Consider the following 22,671-nt stretch of genomic DNA (forward strand, 5'->3'; position numbering starts at 1 on the left):
GGGAGAGAGAGAAGGAGAAAGAGAGGGAGGGAAGGAGGGGGAGTAAGAGAGATCTTTGGCTACTGTGTAGATGGGCTCAGCTGCCCCAGCCAGAGGAGAGGAATGTTGGCTTGATTCTAACCCACGTTTCCAGGGTCCCTGGGGGCAGATCCCCTCGGCTGAGCTGACCTCTTAAACTCCGGGTTGGAAGTTCTGTTCCGAAATCCTCCCTGGGATCTTTCGGAGGGGGATCTCCGCAGAGAAAATAAAACTTGGGACTCTTTTAATTCGAGGTCCTTCCTTCATCCTTTCGTGATGCTTTTTCACAGGTGCCAATTTTTAATCACGCCATTGTGACAGGGAGGTTAATAGAAACTCACTGTTTTCTCCCTCCCTTCTCTTTTCCTCCCTTCCTTCCTCTCTCCCTCCCTCCCTTCCCTCCTCCTTCCTATCTTTCCTCCCTCCCTTCCCTTCTCCTTCCTTCCTTCCTTCCTCCCTTTTTCTTCCCTCCCTCCCTTCCCTTCTCTTTTCTTCCCTCCCTCTCTTCCTTCCCTTCTGTTTTCCTCCCTTCCCTCCCTTTTCCTCCCTTTCTTCCTTCCTCCCTCCCCCTTCTCTTTTCCTTCCTTCTTTCCTTCCTTTTTCCTCCCTCCCTCCCTTCCTTTCTGTTTTCCCTCCTTCCTCCCATTTTCCTCCCTCCCTCCCTCCCTCCCCCTTCTCTTTTCCTTTCTTCTTTCCTCCCTTTTTCCTTTCTCCCACCCTTCCCTTCTGTTTTCCTCCCTCCCTTCCTTCCCTTCTGTTTTCCGTCCTTCCCTTTTCCTCCCTCCCTTCCTCCCTCCCTTTCTTCCACCCTCCCTCCCCCTTCTCTTTTCCTTCCTTCTTTCCTCCCTTTTTCCTCCCTCCCTTCCTTTCCTTTCCTTTTCCTTCGTTGCCTTTTCCTTCCTTCCCTCCCTCCTTTCCTCCTTCCCTCCCTTTTCCTCCCTCCCTTTCCTTCTGCCTCCCTCCCCCCTCTTTTCTCTTTTCCTTCCTTCTTTCTTCCCTTTCCCCCCTCCTTCCTTTCCTTCTCTTTTCCTTCCTTCCTTTTCCTTTTCTCCCTCCCTCCCTTCTCCCCACCCTTCCTCCTTCCTTTTTTTTCCTTCCTTCCCCCTTTTCTTTCCCTCCAACTCCCCAGAGGCAGATCATGCAGCTAAACTTGCAAGCAGAGGCCTTAGTGACAGAGCCGTTTATCATCAACGTACTTTCTCATCATCATAAAATGCCGGGTGGAAAGTGGAGGTTGAAACCTTGAGCGCTCCCCTCTTAAGTTCTCTTCTCTAACACACTGGCCTTTTTGCAGAGGTGACCTTTTCCCTGTTTGATGGCCCGGAGACTTCCAAAAATTGGAACTTCTGCCCGGGAAGCAAGTTCTGAAATTCAACAGACAGAAGGATGATCGCCTGTGTCCTCCCGGTAGCCTTCGCTGTCATCCCTTTCGCTTCTGGAGACGGGCCGAGCTACAGCTCCCATCACCCCGTGCTTGTCTGGCAATGGGAAGGAAGGATGGGAGTTGTAGTCCAGCCCATCGGGAGAGGCTCACGTTTTTACAGAGCCAAGGTGGCGCGGTGGTTAAATGCAGCACCGCAGTCTACTTCAGCTGACTGCAGTTCTGCAGTTCGGCTGTTCAAATCTCACCGGCTCAGGGTTGACTCAGCCTTCCATCCTTCCGAGGTGGGTAAAATGAGGACCCAGATTGTTGGGGGCGAGAGGCTGACTCTGTAGACCCGCTTAGAGAGGGCTGTAAAAGAACTATGAAGCAGTATATAAATCCAAGTGCTATTGCTTTCCTTCCTTCCTTCCTTCCTTCCTTCCTTCCTTCCTTCCTTCCTTCCTTTCTTCCTTCCTTCCTTCCTTCCTTCCTTCCTTCCTTCCTTCCTTCCTTCCTTCCTTCCTTCCTTCCTTCCTTCCTTCCTTCCTGATGAGACCCAAGGTTGACTCAACCTTCCATCCTTCCGAGGTGGGTAAAATGAGGACCCAGATTGTTGTTGGGGGCAATATGCTGACTCTGTAAACCGCTTAGAGAGGGCTGAAAAGCCCTATGAAGCGGTATATAAGTCTAACTGCTATTGCTATTGCTAATTAAGGAAATTTGTTCGAGGAGAAGGGGAGCCATTTTTTTTAAAGTAGAGAGACACCAAATCAAAAGACTGCGACCTTGAAGGCAAGCAAGGCACGAAGAAGCCGCCTTCTCTCACCCCGGAAAGATCCCTCCACTCGCTTTGATTTTTTATATTTCTGCTAAGTTGTGTTTTCTTTGGCAACAGTCCCGCGGTTGTTTTCCCTTGTTATCTTCCGCTGGTTTTTCTTTTTTCTTTTTCCCCCCCCCACTCCCTTAAATGTCCTTGTTCCACCCACAGCTCTGGACTTCCCAGGGTGGTCCTTCTGATGGAGGTTTATTTATTTATTTATTTATTTTATTTTGAAACCAGACCTTTAACTCAAAGCCACTTTCCAATCAAAGGCCTTTCGTTTCCTTCCAGCCGGCTGAAAAGGATTCTTTTGCAAGAAATGAAGGAACCAAAGGGAAGAAATCTGGAATCTTAAGATTTTATGGGCTTCCTGTAGGAATATAGGCGGTCCTCCACTTAGCACCGCAGTTGGCCCCCAAATTTCTGTTGTTGTGAGATATTGGTTAAGTGAGTTTTAGACTAGACTAGACTAGACTAGAATAGAATAGAAGAGTTGGAAGGGACCTTGGAGGTCTTCTAGTCCAACCCCCTGGTCAGGCAGGAAACCCTTCACCACTTCAGACAAGTGGCTATCCAACATCTTCTTTAAAACCTCCAGAGTTGGAGCATTCACAACTTCTGGAGTCAAGTTGTTCCACTGAATTAATTGTTCTCACTGTTAGGAAATTTCTCCTTAGTTCTGAGTTGCTTCTCTCCTTGATTAGTTTCCACCCATTGCTTCTTGTCCTACCCTCAGGTGCTTTGGAGAATAGCTTGACTCCCTCTTCTTTGTGGCAGCCCCTGAGATTTTGGAACACTGGTATCATGTCTCCCCTAGTCCTTCTTTTCATTAAAAGAAGGATGCATTATTCCAGGTGTGGTTCTTACTAAAATAGTCTCTAAATTCTAAAGTACTCATATCGAAATGAATACTGTGCAGTTTGCAGTCACTGGTTAAGAACATGCAGCTACCCTTTTTATCCAGAACGCAGCCGTGCGAGCGATATGGGGTGTATCTAGATACACCCATATTACACCTATCCTCCGCGAGCTGCACTGGCTCCCTATTGGTCTCCGGATGCGCTTCAAGGTGCTAGTCGTTACTTTTAAAGCCCTACATGGCTTAGGACCTGGCTACCTGAGAGACCGCCTCCTGCCACATACCTCCCAACGAGCAACAAGATCCTCCGGGTGCTGTCAGCCGGACAATGCCAGCTGGCGACTCCCCGGGGGGAGGGCCTTCTCTGTTGCTGCGCCGGCCCTGTGGAACGATCTACCTGCAGAGATCCGGACCCTTACCACTCTCCCGGCCTTCCGTAAAGCCGTCAAGACCTGGCTGTTCCGGCAGGCCTGGGGCTGTTGATTGATATCCAGCCCCGCTTAGATGGAATGGGTGATGTGAATTTTAATACTGTATTTTTTATTTTTTATCTCTATTTTTGAAAATTAAATGTTTCCTGTCTGTTGTGAGCCGCCCAGAAGTCCCTATGGGAGTGGGCGGCATACAAATTCTAATGAACTTGAAACTTTCCTCCAAATTAGTGCATGCAAAGATGACTTTTCCCCTCTGTCCCCCACTGTCAAACTAACAAGCTTTCCCCTTTCTTTAATTAAGGTGTACGTGAATGGAGAATTGGTCACCAGCATCGGAGAAGGAGGCAGCTTTGGAGAACTGGCCCTCATTTATGGCACACCACGAGCTGCGACCGTCAAAGCAAAGACCGACCTCAAACTCTGGGGGATCGACCGCGACAGCTACAGGCGCATCTTGATGGTGGGTTTACAAAAAACAAACACACTGTTGTGGCCCACCAGTGCCCACCAGAGCTGGCAGCAGATTCGGATAGTGAGGAGGTTGGGGAGGAAGATGGACCAGTCCTGGAGTCTGGGGAAGGCTCTGAGGAGGGCTCTGTGTCGGAGGCAGAGAGGGGGCCAGGGCCGTCCGACAGTTATCAGCTGCCTTCAGAGTCAGACATCAGTGAGGCAGAAGAACAGCTGGAGCCTGTTCCCAGTGTGCGCATGCACAGAGTTGCCAGACGAAGGGAAGAGCTAAAGAACGGGGGTTGACTTGGGAGTAAGGCCACAGGTGGACGGTGAATGGCCCCTCCCAGAGGGAATAAAAGAGGTGCAAAAGGGGATTCTAGGCTAGTGCCTCTTTTCATTCTGCCCCCCCATCTTATGCCACTCCTTCCCCTACATCAGGGGTAACAAACTTGATTAAATTGAAGGCTGCATCAGGGTTGTGTTTGACCTTGAGGGGCCGGGGTGGGTGTGGCCAGCTGGGCATGGCCAGGGTGAATGGCCCCTCCCAGAGGAAATAAAAGAGGAGCGACAGGGGAGTGGAGTTTGCAGGAGGCAATTAGTTTGCTTCATTGGTTCGTGACTCTCCTAGACTCCTGGCCAGGTTTTGCAGATATCAACCTGGCAGCTCTCCAAGCCAGAGAAGGTCTGTGACTGTAAATCCTCCCTTGAAAGACTTTGTGAATGAGCAGAATTCACAGTGAATTAATAAAAGGGGTTTTTGTCGGGACCAGAAGTTTGTTTCCTGCTCTTGGGAAGCCTCGGTCAGAACACAAACGTGGAAGCAGGCCCCATCACCCAAGGCTTCCCCTCAACTCGAGTTGAAACAGTTTGTTAACGTGTGGAGAAAGGTTCTTGAAATATAGGCCTTGGGGGTGTAATATAGGGCCAGCTCTCTTTATAAAATGAAACGCCTCGCCGCCGATTTGAACGGCATAGGATTTATGAAAGGGAAAAGTCTCCAGAATTAGACAAAACTCTATTTATGGGCACAAAAGGCCTTGAATCTCCCTTTTTTTTTCCTGGAGAAATTAATTTAGGTTCATTTCAGGGTCAGAGAGAGCTGCAGTGAGAACTGAAAGCGCATTTCTGTTGACCGAAGAAGGGCTTGTAAGCAATGAGCTTCATAATATTTACTACTCCTTCCACTCCAGAGGTTTCCAAGCAGCTTCGCTCAGCTGGCCACATTGGATGGCTGGGATGAAAAATGTGGCATTGTAGTATACCAATGCAGTGGTATTCGGTGGCTAAGGCACTGAGCTTGTCGATCAGGAAGATCAGCAGTTCGGCGGTTTGAATCCCCAGCACCGCGTAACAGAGTGAGCTCCCATGACTTGTCCCAGCTTCTGCCAACCTAGCAGTTCGAAAGCACGGAAAAATGCAAGTAGAAAAATAGGAACCACCTTTGGTGGGAAGGGAACAGCGTTCTGTGCGCCTTCGGCGTTGGGTCATGCCGGCCACATGACCACAGAGACGTCTTCGGACAGCGCTGGCTCTTCGGCTTTGAAACGTAGATGAGCACCGCCCTCTAGAGTCGGGAACGACCAGCACATATGTGCGAGGGGAACCTTAATCTTTACCTAATATCCGCTGGAGAATTGGTAGCGGAAATCTTGAATAGTTAGGAGAACTGGTAAATACTACCACTGACTAGCCCCACCCCTCTTCCTCCCGAGTCCCAGCTGATTGGGAGGAAATGTTGATTTTTCCCCCCTGCCACGCCCACCAAGCCACGCCCACAGAACTGGTAGTAAAAAAAAATTGAACCCCACCCACTGATCTCTTCCCTTCCTTTCATCCCTTTCCACGTCCTTCTTTTCATTCCGCGGATTTTTCTGCCCTTCTCCGCTCTCTCTTTTCTCCAACTTCTCTTGGAAAGAACTTTAATGCTTCCAGTTTAGTTCCAAGAACCTGTTTTCCAGCCGCTCTTCAAAGTAAGGGGGAAAGAATTGGAAAAAAAATAAAAAATCCCAGGCCTCGTCCAACTTTGTCCTTTAATAGAAGAAAAATATGGAAATATTTGAAGCATCTTTTCCTCAAACTTTCAAAATGCATTGTGTGCCTCTCGGCCGGGGATTTCTGTATCCAGGTCCTTGGTTTTCTTTTTAAAAGTTTTAAAATAGTTTTAATAAAATGTCTTTATTGCCGTTGTACATCATGCACAAAACAAAATTGGTTGTGTTTGTAAATATTGTATTTATAAATACAACCAAGTTTAAAAAACCCTTTTAAAAAAAGCGACTTGTGATGTTTTTTGCACTCTCGACCCTCACAGCCTCCCCACACGGTCCAAATTCAGACGCTACGCCAGTGACTCGCATATATGACGGGCACAAAAGCCCCCCCCCCCCCCCGGTGATCCTCTTAGGCGACCACCATATTGCTAACTGAACCGCTGCAGTGGTGAGAAAAGTTCTCGCTCAGCAGCAGGAATTTTCAGGCTCCATGGTGGTCGTAAGTTCGAGGACTACATGTAGGTTGGAGTAAAACCGGAGGCTGGTTCGAAGCATCTCCCGTATCCACCAGGGCTACTGATGGGACCTTTGTTGTTTCTCACGTTGTGTGTGTGTGTGTGTGTCCTTTGCGTTGAGCTAAAAAGTTGCCTTTCTGTTGCACGGTTCATCATCTTAAAGGATGAGAGATGAAAGGGACGTGTTATCTCTCGTTGGGAGGATTTCTTTGGGCACCGGAGCCTGGCATCCTTCTTCAATCGGTCTTTGTTGCTTCAGCTTCTGAACTCAAGGTCTTAATTCTTTGGGGGGGGGATGGAGGGTGGGGGGGGAGAGAAAGGGCCAGAGAGCAGGTGCGGCGTCTGGGAGATAAGCTGGGATGGGTGGAAAGGAAACTTGGAAGTGAAGAGCATCGGAGGCCGAAAGGGTGGAAGGAGAAGGAGAGGAGATGGGTTGGCATCCCGAAAGGGGTTGCAATTTTTTTTAAAAAATCCCACGGGACAGAGTGGGTGGGAGTGCGGAGTAAGCTGGGGGAAGCAATGGAAGACTGGAGGTTGCTGAGGTTTAATTGACAGGACACCGTTGTTCCTTCCTTCCTTGCTTCCTTCCCTCTTTTCCTTTCTTCCTTTTTGCCTTCTTGTTTTCCTTCCTTCCCTTCTTTTCTTTCCTTCCCCTCTTTTCTTTCCTTCTCTCTCCCTCTTTCCCTTCCTTTTCCTCTTTTCCTTCCTTCCTTCTTTCCTTCTCCCTCTTTTCCTCTTTTCCTTCCTTCCTTCTTTCCCTCCCTCTTTTCCTTCCTTCCCCTCTTTTCCTTCCTTTTCCTTCTTTTGTTCTTTCTTTCCTTCCTTCTCCTTCACTCTTTTCCTTCCTTTCCCTTCTTTCTTTCTTTCCTTCCTTCTCCCTCTTTTCTTTCCTTTTCCTTTTCCTTCTTTCTTTCTTTCTCCCTCTTTCCTTCCTTTTCTTCTTTTCCTTCCTTCCTTCTTTCCTTCTCCCTCTCTTTTCCTTCCTTTTCCTTCTTTTGTTCCTTCCTTCCTTCCTTCCTTCCTTCCTTCCTTCCTTCCTTCCTTCTCCTTCACTCTTTTCCTTCATTTCCCTTCTTTCTTTCCTTCCTTCTCCCTCTTTTCTTTCCTTTTCCTCTTTTCCTTTTTTCTTTCTCCCTCCCTCTTTTCCTTCCTTTTCCTCTTTTCCTTCCTTCCTTCCGTCCTTCTCTCCCTCCCTCTTTCCTTCCTTTTTCTTCCTTCTTTCTTTCCTTCCTTCCTCTTCCCTCTTTTCCTTCCTTTTCCTCTTTTCCTTCCTTCCGTCCTTCTCTCCCTCCCTCTTTCCTTCCTTTTCCTTCTTTCTTTCCTTCCTTCCTCCTCCCTCTTTCCCTTCCTTTTCCTCTTTTCCTTCCTTCCCTCCCTCCCTTCCTTCCCTTCCTTCCAGGAAAGCTTAAGAGGACTCCAAAAACCCAGAACCATAGAGTTAAGAACTTTAGCAATGTGTATATTAACCCCCCAAAAAATGATTACACCCATTAAAAAAACCACTCAAATGCATTTTTTTTAAAATTAACATTTTTAATCCAACCAACCATTGAGGCTCTCAGTCCTCCTGTCATTCAGCGCCCCCCCCCCACACCAAAAAAAGACAAAACCATAGAAAACGGTTTCTTAAAACCTGCAGTTCTTTCCATCTCCATCTCCCCCCCTCCCCCCCCCCCCGTAGACAATTCCTACGTCCATCCCAAATTCACAACCAAGGGCGAGGAGACAATCACCCACCCCCCCACCTTGCCCCCAAAAGAAGACATCTGTGCAATATTTTCAAGGGCAACCAAGTGGGGGGGGGGGGAAGGAGGGGGGGGTTTTCAGAGAAAGAAGCTGTTCCAACTCCCCTTATCGGCATTTCAGAGTTTGAATGAAGCTGGCAGCCGGTTCTGCTTCCCACGGCTACCTCTAATTGTCCCTCCAAGGCGCATGAAAAGGATGGGGCAGGAGATAACGAGCAGGTGTTTAATCTTGGATTGGCGAGAGAGACAGAGAGAGAGAGAGGGAGGGAGAGAGAGAGAGATTGATTCCTGGTGCCAGCAACACTGAAAAGCGTTCAGATACTCATCACTCCCTTCGGCCTGCTTTGGAGTCTTTTCTTTGCATCCCGTTGCCAAATTGAGTTGGTCCCATCTCCCTCTGCCTTCGTTTACTTATTAATTCTCCCCATTAGCAACAGTTTACTAGGCTCCCACGTGCTGCTACGGCATTAATCGACCGTCTACCATCCCTGCCCACCTGGTACATGCCCTCGGTCATTTCCCTGTAAACGTTCATGAGTCTTCTCTCTCTCTTTGGGATGATTGCCCGCTAGATCTATCTTCTGACATTCTCCCCCCACCCCCACCCGCCCGCCCCCGGCCTTTGGCTTCTCTCTCGGTCCATGGCAAGAAAAAAAAGAAAAAGAAAAACCCATCCAGCTTGGCGCAGAAGGCCTTAGAAAAAGCAATCCTAACCCCAGAGCTTCAAAACACCGAGGACTCGGTCCATCAATCACGCTGGAGGGGTGTTTTTCCCCCCCAGTCCTACGTGAACGTTTGGGTTGGTTAGGACCGTCCTGGCGATGAGAGGACCAGACGGAGAACGCAAAGGCTGCAGGTGTGATGCTTTGTCAAGCCAGACGACTTTGGCTGTCATTTTCCTGGCTCGCTTTCTCGGTGATGCGTTTGCAAGGACTAATTGAAATGGCATTCGCGCTCGTTTTTCGGGTGGCGTATCGAGTTGCAAATTCTGGACTCGCCCGGCTGCCTGTAAATCTTTTTTATTTTTCCAAGTTGGCTTGGCATTGCTTTCCTCCTCCTCCTCCTCCTCCTCCTCCTCCTCCTCTTCCTCCTCCTCCTCCTCCTCCTCCTCCTCCTCCTCCTCCTCCTCCTCCTCCTCCTCCTCCTCCTCCTCCTCCTCCTTTCTCTTCTTTTAATTTTCCTAGGGAATATTTGTGTGTCCCCCCACCCCCCGTTTCGCTCTTGCCCTTGTTGTTTTATATATCTTAGAAGAGTTTAGAGTTTAGAGTTTTATTTCATTTGCATGCCGCCCTTTTCCCTAAAGGGACTCAAGGCGGCTCACAACTCAAGCAAGGGAAGGGGGATACAGACCGTTGACAACAACACAAAACAATACATAATTAAAAAACGCAACAATCATACCATTCGAGATAGGGGCAATGATTCTTTAGCCCCAGGCCTGTCGGAACAGCCAGGTTTTAAGGGCTATGCGGAAGGCCTGGAGGGTGGTGAGGGTTCAAATCTCCACGGGGAGTTCGTTCCAGAAGGTCGGAGCAGCCACAGAGAAGGCTCTCCTCCGCGTAGTCGCCAGTCGACACTGGCCGGCGGATGGAATTCGGAGGAGGCCTAGTCTGTGCAATCTAATTGGTCTGGTGGAGGTAATTGGCAGCAGGCGGTCTCTCAAGTACCCAGGTCCAATACCATGAAGGGTATTGGTTTTATATATCTTAGAAGTCTCCTCTTGTGGCTTAAACTGGCCTGCTAATATTGTGCAGGATTTTGGATGAGGTTCATCAAACATCGTTTGATGTGTTGCAACGATGGAAGGTGCCTCTAGGTCTCGATCTGCGTTTAATCCTTTCCCCCCTCTCCCCCCCCCCGGGTGGATCGGTGGGACGTCTTGGCATGTCTCCGCCATCCAGGTCATGGTTGTCCCCAAGGTGCTTTTTTTAAAAAGAGGCAACTGGGCTTTCTGGTTTTTCTTTGAAGGCGTTTGGCTTCCCATCCGAGAAGCGTCTTGGCAGTTGCACGAACCTGGGGAGAGATCCAGCTGTTTTGGAGGTCTTCGCACGTTGCGTGCTTTGAGGTTCTCCAGGTTTAGGGAGAAGGTCCGCTAAGAGGGTGTACAATGGAGCCAGGCAGTGGTGGGATTCAATTTTTTTTTTTACTACTGGTTCTGTATGCAGGACTTGGTGGGTGTGGCAGGGGAAGGATACAGCAAAATCCCCATTCCCATCCCACTCCAGGGGAAGAATACTGCAAAATCCCCATTCCCTCCCACTTCTGGGGAAAGGATACTGCAAAATCCCCATTCCCTCCCCACTCCAGGGGAAGGATACTGCAAAATCCCCATTCCCTCCCACTCCTGGGGAAAGGATACTGCAAAATCCCCATTCCCTCCCCACTCCAGGGGAAGGATACTGCAAAATCTCCATTCCCTCCCCACTCCAGGGGAAGGATACTGCAAAATCCCCATTCCCTCCCCACCCAATTAATCTACTCTCCAGCTCCGTTCTCCTGTGCAGGGCAACAAAAGAAGACCCAGCCAATCAGCTGGGACTCGGGAAGCAGAGAATAAAGGGGGGCGGGGCCAGCCAGAGGTGGTATTGGCGGGTTCTCCGAACTACTTAAAATTTCCGCTACCGGTTCGCCAGAACCGGTCAGAACCCGCTGAATACCCCCTCTGGGACCAGGACACTGTGATCTCAATGCTCGACACATTGTCTCTTGGCCATTGAGCATGCTTGACTTCAAGACCAATCCATCTCTTGCAGTGACTTCAGAACGGATTTCAGGTGCTGTGGGTGACCTTGTGTGTGTGTGTGTGTGTGTGTGTGTGTGTGTGTGTGTGTGTGTGTGTAGGGGACAAAATTGGTTCCCTCCTGTGTACGGCTTCGATCAGAGACACATGTAAAATCTGGAACAGGATCGCCCCAAGCGAACCTTAGCCTGTGATTTAATGGAGTTGTCTTGGGATCAGAGACGGTAATATATAACAGCTTTTGGAAGGCGATCAGTTCCTCCACTCCAGTCGGCCTGTTATGTACCTTTGGCGTGACATTTCCCCCCCCCCCTTTGTACTGCAACCATCGCTCCAACCGAAGGGATCGCTTTTATCTCTCCCCCACCACCACCACATTTTTTTGTGGCTGGTTAAAGAAAGAAAAAGAAAGAAAGAAAGAAAACAGAACTTGGAGTTTCTTCTTTTTTTCTGCAGTCAAGTTTTTATTTTTTATATTCTTCATACATATCAGGGCCTGATTGGTGTGATCACTGGGTAACATACATTTCAGTACAGATTTACATAGGTTTATTATTCCTAAATACTATATTTCGTTTCCATTGTTTCATATTATTTATACATGCCTTTTATTATCACCATCTTTCTGTCCTTTTGTATATCTTAACATCTTAATATATTTCATTTCATTTCATTTCATTTTATTATATTTATATGCCGCCCTTTTCCCCGGAGGGGACTCAGGGTGGCTAACAAATCAAATCAGGGAAGGGGGGGTACAGACAAAAAATAAAAAACGAAACATAACAATACATAATTTAAAAACACACAACAGTCATACCATTCGAAACGGGGGCAGCAGCTCTTTAGCCCCAGGTCTGTCGGAACAGCCAGGTTTTAACGGCTTTGCGGAAGGCCTGGAGGGTGGTGAGGGTTCGAATCTCCATGGGGAGTTCGTTCCAGAGGGTCGGAGCAGCCACAGAGAAGGCTCTCCTCCGGGTAGTCGCCAGTCAACGCTGGCCGGCGGATGGAATTCGGAGGAGGCCTAATCTGTGGGATCTAATCGGTCTAGTGGAGGTGATTGTCAGCAGGCGGTCTCTCAAGTACCCAGGTCCAATACCATGAAGGGCTTTATAAGTGACGACTAGCGCCTTGAAGGGTATCCGGAGACAAATAGGCAGCCAGGAAGGTCTTGGTAAGGAGAAATTGCTAAGAAGCCCACATTAGCTCATCTTGACTCTATAACAAAACAGAATTCAAGAGTATATAGTGTATGTGGTGCCTCGCTCAACAGTAGTAACTGTGAGAGGGATCTTGGAGTCCTAGTGGACAAACCATTTAAATATGAGCCAACTCATATTTTGGCAGCTGCCAAAAAGGCCAACACAGTTCTAGGCTGCATTAACAGAGGGATCGAATCAAGATCACGTGAAGTGTTGATACCACTTTATAAAGCCTTGGTAAGGCCATACCTGGAATACGGCATCCAGTTTTGGTCACCACAATGTAAAAAGGATGTGGACACTCTGGAAAGAGTGCAGAGAAGAGCAACAAAGATGATTAGAGGACTGGAGGCTAAAACACATGAAGAACGGTTGCAGGAACTGGGTATGTCTAGTTTAATGAAAAGAAGGACTAGGGGAGACATGATAGCAGTTTTCCGATATCTCAGGGGCTGCCCCAAAGAAGAGGGAGTCAAGCTATTCTCTAAAGCACCTGCGGGCAGGACAAGAAGCAATGGGTGGAAACTAACCAAGGAGAGAAGCAACTTAGAAGTAAGAATAAATTTCCTGACAGTGAGAAGAATTCATCGGTGGAACAACTTGCCTCCAGAAGTTGTGAATGCTCCAACACTGGAAGTTTTGAAGAAGATATTGGAGAACCATTTGTCTCTGAAGTGGTGTAGGGTTTCCTACCTAAGCAGGGGGTTGGACTAGAAGACCTCTAAGGTCCCTTCCAACTCTGTTATTCTATTCTATAATTATTATTTCCCACTACTATTTTCTATCCCTATTTTAACTTTTTTCCCCTCCTTTCGTATCGCTATAATAGTTAAAGTCGTTGTTTTTCACCCATTTTGTTGTTCATATTTCCGTAGTTAAATCAAAGTTCCCCCCTTCATTCTTCCATTATTCAATATCCCCTAAGATGGTTTTCGTATCGATCGCGATCATTCATACCTTTAAGGTATTTCTATTCATATTCTTTGCAAGAACTTGGAGTTTCTGAAGGGGTCCCTTGGTCATCGGCTGCCCCGTTCTGGCGATTCTGTGTTGGCATTTGCTCAAAAGCAACAGGGAGATTTGCAACTTTGAGAAGGCAGAGAGTGGAGTTTCCATTTGATATCCTGGTCCTTTTGGAGTTTGGAGTGGAGTTTGATATCCTGGTCCTTTTCGCCCTGTGCCCCTCCCTCTCCTCTCCGAATCCTAACCCAACTCTGGTTTCAATTACCTCTGTGGATTGCAGAGTTCCTCTGCTCCGTGATTATTGCTTCTTAAAATTTCCGGGCATCCCACAGTTGGTTAGAAGGCAGGATGCAACCTCCGGATCGGTTCCCCCCCCCCTCCCTGCCCCATTGCAGCCCGTGGGCGTGGGCCAGGCACCTGCCTCTCTTTCTCCAGCTGTCACCGTCTGCTGGCCACTGGCAACTTCCCAGCGACGGATTGTTGGTGTGGGAGGCCGTCCACTTTTCTCTCCTTGGTCCTGCGCTGAGCTGTCGGCCTCTGTTGTGTGAATGTCTGGTTCTTCGAGCACTCTGGAAATTGCACACAAACACACACACAAACAGACACACACACACACACACACCAAGGTCAAAGTTTGCCTTGCATTTTGGAAGAAAAAGACCACCAGCAATGGACATCAAGAAAGACTTTAGGAAATGTAAGGTTACAGTCTGCCACTCCCCCCCACCCCTTCCCCAAGCTGCCAGGATCTCCAACCATGTTGCTTGAGAATCCTGGGGATAACTTTCCCAGCAAATCTGGATGAGGCTGGGAAAAACCCAGAAGAGGAGAGGAGTAGAGTAGGCTCATGATTTAATGAGGGCATCTGTTGGAACCCTGACATAGAGTAGAGCAGAGCAGAGCAGGAGAGTAGAGTAGGAGAATAGAGTAGGGTGGCGTAGAGCAGAGTAGAGCACAACAGAGCAGGAGAGTAGGAGAGTAGAGTAGGAGAGTAGAGTAGGGTAGAGTAGAGCAGAGCAGACCAGGAGAGTAGAGCAGGAGAGTAGAGCAGGAGAGTAGAGTAGGAGAGTAGAGTAGGAGAGTAGAGTAGGAGAGTAGAGTAGGGTACCGTAGAGTAGAGTAGAGCAGAGCAGAGCAGAGCAATAGCAATAGCAATAGCAATAGCAGTTAGACTTATATACCGCTTCATAGGGCTTTCAGCCCTCTCTAAGCGGTTTACAGAGTCAGCATATCGCCCCCAACAACAATCCGGGTCCTCATTTTACCCACCTCGGAAGGATGGAAGGCTGAGTCAACCCTGAGCCGGTGAGATTTGAACAGCCGAACTGCAGTCAGCTGAAGTAGCCTGCAGTGCTGCATTTAACCACTGCGCCACCTCGGCAGAGCAGAGAGTAGAGCAGAAGAGTAGAGTAGGAGAGTAGAGTAGGAGAGTAGAGTAGGGTAGAGTAGAGCAAGAGAGAGCAGGAGAGTAGAGTAGGAGAGTAGAGTAGGAGAGTAGAGTAGGGTATAGTAGAGTAGAGAGAAAAGAAGAGAACTGGAAAGGACCTTTGAGGTCTTCTAGTCCGACCCCCTGCTCAAGCAGGAGACCCTACAACAGTGATGGCAAACCTTTTTTTCCCTCAGGTGCCAAAAGCATCTGCGCGTGCCCACACCCGTAATTAAATGCCCCCCCCTGGCCTTGTGCCCACATGTGCATGCATGCACCTCTCTGCCTCCGACACAGAGCCCTCATCGGAGCCTTCCCCAGACTCCAGGACTGGCCCAGGTTCCTCCCCAACCCTCCTCACTGTCCGAATCTGAGAACAAACACTTTGTTTGTTGAATCATCCAAATTGGGAAGGAGGGGGGGAAAAAAAACACCCCTCTGCTTTTTGTCTTCCTAAACTGCCAAGGAGAAAGCTGGGAAGAGTCCGATTATCTCCTTTTAGATGTGCGGATCCGCAGGCGCAAATCGATTCTTCACACTCATTAGCCCATCAAGATGTGGATCCTAGTTGAGTTCTTCCCTCTGTTTTGAAGCTGCTGGGAAAGGAAGAAGGGAAGGGTGTGGGTCTCCCCACTGACCAGACGTTGTGCCCCATACGCCCGGCGTTAAATTCCACCCACTAAAAAGGACCCGATCCAACTTACGACGGGCGAGGTTCACTTTTGGTGGGAATTCCGTGGGCTCCGGGAAATGAGGATTATATGTTCTGGAGTTTGTCCTTTTTTTTTTCCTGGCATTGCGTCTTGACCCTTAAGATCTCCTCTGAGGTTGGCAGCAATGTGGGTAACATTAATTCTCCTCCCCTCCCTCCTCTCCTCTCCCCCTCCCCCTCTTTCTCTCTCTCAACAGGGCAGCACGTTGAGAAAACGGAAAATGTACGAAGAATTTCTGAGCAAAGTTTCCATTTTGGGTGCGTAGCTTTTTCCTTTTTTTGTGTGTGTGGGGGGGATTAGATTGTTTTTGTCAAGAGTTTTGGCCGTGTGACTATTATTATGAGATAAACCCAGGAGCAAAACACAGCACATAGAGCCTTTAGACAATGAATAGTGGTTTATCTATACAGAGATATACATGGTTGATAAATTCCTTACCACTCAGCTTGGACACAAGGAGAGAAATGAGATACACGACAAGAGAGAGAAGAAACGCCCTTGTCAGTGTTCCAAGTATCATGTAGAATTAATAGCAATAGCAATAGCAATAGCAGTTAGACTTATATACCGCTTCATAGGGCTTTCAGCCCTCTCTAAGCGGTTTACAGAGTCAGCATATCGCCCCCAACAACAATCCGGGTCCTCATTTTACCCACCTCGGAAGGATGGAAGGCTGAGTCAACCCTGAGCCGGTGAGATTTGAACAGCTGAACTGCAGAACTGCAGTCAGCTGAAGTAGACTGCAGTGCTGCATTTAACCACTGCGCCACCTCGGCTCTGATTAAATCAGAGTCCAAGGCAAAACGATCCTTAAAGTTCCAATTTAATAAAGCAGTCATCTTAGCACATCTGTGTAATTCCCAATTCTGGAAATTACATCAGAATCCCACCCAGTTAAAAGTTCATGATCTTGTCCCCACACCCACAATCCATCACATGGTCCAATCTTCTCCTTCCACTCTGGCGTCTCCATCCAGCTGCTTCCGGTCAGGTGTAAAAGTGCGGAGACAAAAGATGACCTTGGTCTTCTAGAAAAGAATGACAACAATACATTCTACAATCCTACTCCTGTCTATTCCCCCCCTCCCATCAACTATACTAATGAAACAGGCCAAAATTCTAAAAGGAATATAATTGCAGGCCTGACAGCTCTCTAATGACCACACACACACACACACACACACACACACACACACACACACACACACACACCCCTCCTTGCATCATCCTCATTGCATCAGCTTACAAATTACAGCTTACAACCTTACATCAACTGGCAGCTACTAAATCCTCAGTACCTGACAGTTTCCTGGGATTCATATTTCTGAAGGTTTCCTGACTCATATTTATGATGGTTGCAGCATCTCCAGGTTCACACAATCCCCTTTTGCGACAATCTGGCAAACCAAGTCAACGAGGAAGGCAGATTCCCTGAACAACCGGGCTGCTAAATTAACTACGGCAGGGATTCACTTAACGAACGTGGCAAGAAAGGTTATAAAGGGGGACAAAACGGACTTAACAACGGTTCTCGCTTAGCAACAGGAATATTGGGCTCATGAGTGGTCGCAAATCGAGGGCAACCTCTATGTGACAGTTCCGAGAAGCGGATGCAGATATCCAACGTGTGGCTTTCATCATCGCTGGACTCCAGTGTCCATGGTCCACAGCCACCGGGGTATTGAATAAGGCAGAATGTGTGCCAGCTTGCCCTGGCCAAGGATAGGTGGGATTGCCGGAGATGAGCAGAAGGCGTGTGCCCAAATTTCACTCGTCCTCTTTCGCCTCTTAGGATCGCTGGACAAATGGGAGCGCCTGACGGTGGCCGATGCGCTAGAGACGGTCCAGTTTGAGGATGGAGAGAAAATTGTGGTCCAGGGGGAGCCGGGGGACGACTTTTTCATCATCACAGAGGTAAAACCTGCCGTTCTCATGTGCCAATCAATCTCTTGCCCATCAAACGACATGGCCTTCTCCTCCATGCGGCCATAGCTTAAATGGTTCACTAGGGTTGGGTACCAGTTAAGACTGCAAACCTTAGAAGGACAAGAGGCCCATGGTTACATGTCCCTCGGTCGCCATTGCTACTACCTCTGTCTGTCTCTCTGTCTTTTCTCTCTCTCTCTCTTTCTGCCCCTCCTCCCTCCCTCTCTCTGTCTCTCTCTTACATCTATGTGTGTGTCTATCTATCCATCCATCCAAATCTATCTATCTGTCATCTATATCTATCTATCATCTATCTATCTATCCTATCTATCACATCTCCTTTTTCTGTCTGTCTGTCTATCGTCTCTATCGTCTATCGTCTATCGTCTATCGTCTATTTATCTATCTATCTATCTATCTATCTATCTATCTATCTATCTATCTATCTATCTATGTATCTATCTATCTATCATATCTATCATATCTATCTATCTATCTATCTATCTATCTATCCATCCATCCATCCATCCATCCATCCATCCATCCATCCATCCATCAATCCAGCCATCCATTTATCCATCCATCCATCCATCTATCACATCTCCTCCTTTTTCTATCTGTCTGTCTGTCTATCGTCTATCATCTATTTTAATCTATCTGTCTGTCTGTCTGTCTGTCTATCTATCTATCTATCTATCTATCTATCTATCTATCTATCTATCTATCTATCTATCTATCTATCTATCTCCCCTATATATCCATCAATCAATCCATCCATCCATTTATCTATCCATCCGTCCGTCCATCCATCCATCTATCACATCTCCTCCTTTTTCTATCTGTCTGTCTGTCTATCATCTATTCTAATCTATCTATCTATCTATCTATCTATCTATCTATCTATCTATCTATCTATCTATCTATCTATCTATCTATCTATCATCTCCCCTATATATCCATCAATCCATCCATCCATTTATCTATCCATCCGTCCATCCATCCGTCTTATCTATCTCTATCTATCCTATCCTGTCTATCTGTCCATCCATCCATCCATCCATCCATCCATCCATCCATCCATCGCATTTCCTCCTTTTTCTATCTGTCTGTCTGTCTATCATCTATCATCTAATCTAATCTAATCTATCTATCTATCTATCTATCTATCTATCTATCTATCTATCTATCTATCTATCTATCTATCTATCTATCACTTTTCACCTCTTCCCCTACCCCTCTTCCTTTTTTTAATTAAATGTTACGTTCAATAACACATAATCAGTCCGAGGAGTCTAGAACATAAGATCAGCGTTGTGCCTCCCATTCAGCCGCTTCCTCCCCCCCCCCCCAAAAAAAAGGGGGAACCCAGGGACTTGTAATTTCGGCAGCCACAGAGAAATCTCTAGGAGGGACACTTAACCTCACTCCCGTGTAAACCTACAATTCCCAGGGCTGCCTGCGGAGAAGCAGAATGATTGATAACCCTCATTTTAAGTCTCCAAGGAGGGAAAGATGCTCGCCGACAACCCGCAATCCTGTTTTCCTTTTTGTGTTGTTTTCTGGTGCTCCTCTCGGTTTGGGGCTACAGCTTAAAAGGCTCATTTTGGGAGGATTTATAGCCGTGCCATGCCATGAGAATTCAGCGCTCTGGGCTGGAACACCAGGTGTCCTTGTTTCCCATAGAACAGTATATATTCACCCACCTGCTTGCTTCCCGCGAGTTGTGCCGGGCCTGCCATTCAGGGAGAAGCGTTAAGAAGTCTTGGGGCAGGGCAGATCCAAGAAGGAATCTGCAAAAAGGAATCCAGCTGTTGATGGCCTCTGTGTTAAAAGTCTCCTTCCCTGGAGCCTCTTAAGCCCGTTGCATTCTGTTTGGTGCCTTTTGAAATTTCCTGACGGAACAATTAATCCGTGGAACAACTTCATTTATTTTATTATATTTACTTATTTGTCCACAAGTACAAGGAAACAAGAATGAAAAACGCATGAAAAAACCGGCACAAATAAATGGATATAAATAAGCAAAACACAGCCATAAACACATAAAAAAGAGTACATCTAAATGGGGAGAGTAGGACAGGGACGGGAGTATTATGTACCTGTCCTGTCCTGAGTTATTAATACAAGTAATAAAGGGAGGATAAAAAAAGTTGAAGGAAGGAGAAGAAAGGAGAAAGGGAGGAAGGAGGAGGGAAAGAAAGAGAAAGAAAAAAAGGAAGGAAAGTAAGAAAAAGAAAGAAAGAAAAAGGAAACAGGAAAGGAGAAAGGAAGAAAGAAAGAAGGAAAGGAGGAGGGGAAGAAAGGAAAGAAAAGGAAAGAAGGAGGAAGGGAAGAAAGAAAGAAAGAAAGAAAGAAAGGAAACAATGAAAGAGGGGAAAGAAAACAAAATAAAGGAAAAGGAGGAAGGGGAAGAAAGAAAGGAGGAAAGGAGGAAGGAAAGAAAGAGAACAAAAGAAAGGAGGAAGAGAAGAAAGGAAAGAATAAAGGAGAAAAGAAAGAAAGAAAGAAAGAAAGAAAGAAAGAAGGAGGAAACAATGAAAGAGGGGAAAGAAAACAAAAGAAAGGAGGAAAAGGAGGAAGGGGAGGAAAGAAAGAAAGGAGGAGGAAAGGAGGAAGGAAAGAAAAAAAGAACAAAAGAAAGGAGGAATAGAAGAAAGGAAAGAATAAAGGAGAAAGAAAGAAGGAGGAAACAATGAAAGATGGGAAAGAAAACAAAAGAAAGGAGGAAAAGGAGGAAAGGGAAGAAAGAAAGAAAAAGAAAGAAAGAAAGAGGGAAAGGAGGAAGGAAAGAAAGAAAGAACAAAAGGAAGGAGGAAGAGAAGAAGGGAAAGAATAAAGGAAAAAGAAAGTCTCTTTTAGCCCATCTGACTTCATCGAGCTGTTGCTAGAAGCAGAACTATAGAAGGCAGCATTATCTAGGCTGTTACAAAAATGCAGCTGAAAGGTACAGGAGAAACCATGTGGCTGGGCCCTTCTCCCTTTGCCAGGCCTTGCTGCTCCTTCCTCTAGCCCCTGCCGCTCCAGACCCCTTCCGTGCCATGCCTCATGGCCGGGATCCCTCTGAAGCCAAAAACAGCCTCTCCATCGCCTTCCTCCGTGGGATCCTTTTTTAATTGGAGAACGCCAAGAATTAATCCAAGGACTGACTTCTTTCTTTCGTTCTTTTCTCTTCTCTTTTAAGCTTCAGCCACCGAGTTGGAGGCTGGCTTTGTTTTGAACTTTGCAAAGCACCTTGAGCTGATATCATGGAACAAAAGCTGGAAAGAAAGAAAACAATAGGGAAAGGGGGGAAGTGGGGGGCGGGATGAAAGAGAAGCTCAATCAAACCCAACCGGCTTGGAGCAACTTCTAAGCTCTTGTCTTAAGGTCACCCTGCCTCTCCTCATTTCCCTCCGGCCAACCTAAAGATGCTTAACTGAATGCGAGGCGCATGGTTACTCCCTCTGCATTTAATTGTCATTTTTCCCCCCTCTTCTGAGTTGTAGAAAGAAAGGGAAAAAAAGATACAATCTGGTGGCAAGGTTTGGAGGGTCACATAAATCTTTGGTGGACCTTGTTGTTAGTTGCAAAGTCGTGTCTGACCCATTGTGACCCCATGGACAACGTTCCTCCTGGCCTTCCTGTCTTCTACCACCTCTGGAGTCCATTGAAGCTCACAGCGGCTGCTTTGGTGACTCCATCCAGCCACCTCCTTCTCTGTCGTCTCCTTCTTCTTTTGCCCTCCATCTTTCCCAGCATGAGGCTCTTCTCCAGGGAGTCCTTCTTCCTTCTCATTAGGTGGCCAAAGTCTTTGAGTTTCCTCTTCAGGATCTGGCCTTCTAAAAAGCAGTCAGGGTGGATCTCCTCTAGGACTGACCAGTTGGATGGCCTTGCAGTCCTTCTTCTTCTGCCCTCCATCCTTCCCAGCATGAGGCTCTTCTCCAGGGAGTCCTTCTTCCTTCTCATCAGGTGGCCAAAGTCTTTGAGTTTCCTCTTCAGGATCTGGCCTTCTAAAGAGCAGTCAGGGTGGATCTCCTCTAGGACTGACCGGTTGGATGGCCTTATAGTCCTTCTTCTTTTGCCCTCCATCCTTCCCAGCATGAGGCTCTTCTCCATGGAGTCCTTCTTCCTTCTCATCAGGTGGCCAAAGTCTTTGAGTTTCCTCTTCAGGATCTGGCCTTCTAAAGAGCAGTCAGGGTTGATCTCCTCTAGGACTGACTGGTTGGATCACCTTGTAGTCCGAGGGATCAGCTGGCTGAGGAATTTTGGGAGTCCATGAGTCTTAATGTTGCCAAGGCTGGAGAGTGGAGACCTCTGATTTAGATAGTCTTTACATATAAAGACTACCTGGACAGGTAAGGTAAAGGTTGCACTTATGTGCTAGTTGTTCCCGACTCAAGGGGGCGGTGCTCATCTCCGTTTCAAAGCCAAAGAGCCAGCGCTGTCCGAAGACGTCTCCAGGGTCATTTAGCCGGCATGATTAAACACCGAAGGTGCACAGAACACTGTTACTTTCCCATCAAAGGTGGTTCCTATTTTTCTACTTGCATTTTTTTACGTGCTTTCGAACTGCAAGGTTGGCAGAAGCTGGGACAAGTCACGGGAGCTCCCTCTTCCTCGGGCAGGGAATTGGACTAGCAATAGCAATAGACTTATATACCGCTTCGCAGTGCTTCACAGCCCTCTCTAAGCGTTTACAGAGCCAGCCTCTTGCCCCCAACAATCCAAGTCCTCATTTTACCCACCTTGGAAGGACAGAAGGCTGAGTCAAGCTAGATGGCCTCCAAGGTACCTTCCAGCCCCATGGTTCTACGTTCTTCTGTTCTCTGTTGAGGGAAGCTGCCCATGAACACGTCCTCAGCATGAGAACTTTGCAAGACCAACGTGGACCTTCTCCCAAGGTTGACTTCGCCAAGCCACAGCTTTGGAAGAAACTCTCCTGATTGAGATGTTGGGAATGATTCAAAGTCCACAGCTGGGCTCAGCCGCTCTCCGGCTTTCTTCTGCTTTCCTTCTTCTTCTGTGTCCGATCCTTTGGCTACAGTTAAGAGCAAGTCCCATGTATGGCCGGACATGTTTTCATGGAAACAATTCCAGAACTTCTCGCGCCTTCCCTGCCTTCCTTTCTACCTTGCAATATCGCTTACACATTGATAACTTCATCATGCTGGATTAGCACTCGGGCTCGGTGCCACGATGTTGATGGGAAGCCATTCCAACAGCGGTAACTTGCAGATTGGGAAGAGAGAGAGAGAAAGAGAAACAGAGAGAGAGAGACAGATACACAGAGAAAGAGGGAGAGACAAGACAGAGAGACAGAAACACACAGAGAGAACAAAAGGAAGAGAGAGACAGAGAAAGAGACAGAGGGACAGAAAGAGAAAGATAGAGACAGAGAGACAGAGAAAGAGGGAGATACAGACAGAGAAACAGAGAGAGAAACAGAGAGAGAGAAATACAGAGAGAGAAAAAGGGGGAGAGAGAGACAGAGAGACAGAGACAGGGACAGAGAGAAACAGAGATGCAG

General features: G+C 47.4%; 1 protein-coding gene across 3 annotated transcripts in view; it reads left to right on the forward strand.

The window, feature by feature from the left end:
* Positions 1-22,671, forward strand: part of PRKAR1B (protein kinase cAMP-dependent type I regulatory subunit beta) — a 105,118-nt gene that overhangs the window by 62,971 nt on the left and 19,476 nt on the right. For all 3 annotated transcript variants that reach the window (XM_087728649.1, XM_087728648.1, XM_087728650.1), the window contains 3 exons: positions 3,796-3,954; positions 15,436-15,496; positions 17,032-17,153. In XM_087728649.1, coding sequence (XP_087584775.1) covers positions 3,796-3,954; positions 15,436-15,496; positions 17,032-17,153 — 342 coding nt within the window. The remainder of the gene's footprint in view (positions 1-3,795; positions 3,955-15,435; positions 15,497-17,031; positions 17,154-22,671) is intronic.

This window comes from Thamnophis sirtalis, unplaced genomic scaffold (genome assembly GCF_051295495.1).
Source record: "Thamnophis sirtalis isolate CommonGarterSnake01/CBP01778 unplaced genomic scaffold, rThaSir2_p1.2 scaffold_14, whole genome shotgun sequence".
Classification (NCBI taxonomy): domain Eukaryota; kingdom Metazoa; phylum Chordata; class Lepidosauria; order Squamata; family Natricidae; genus Thamnophis; species Thamnophis sirtalis.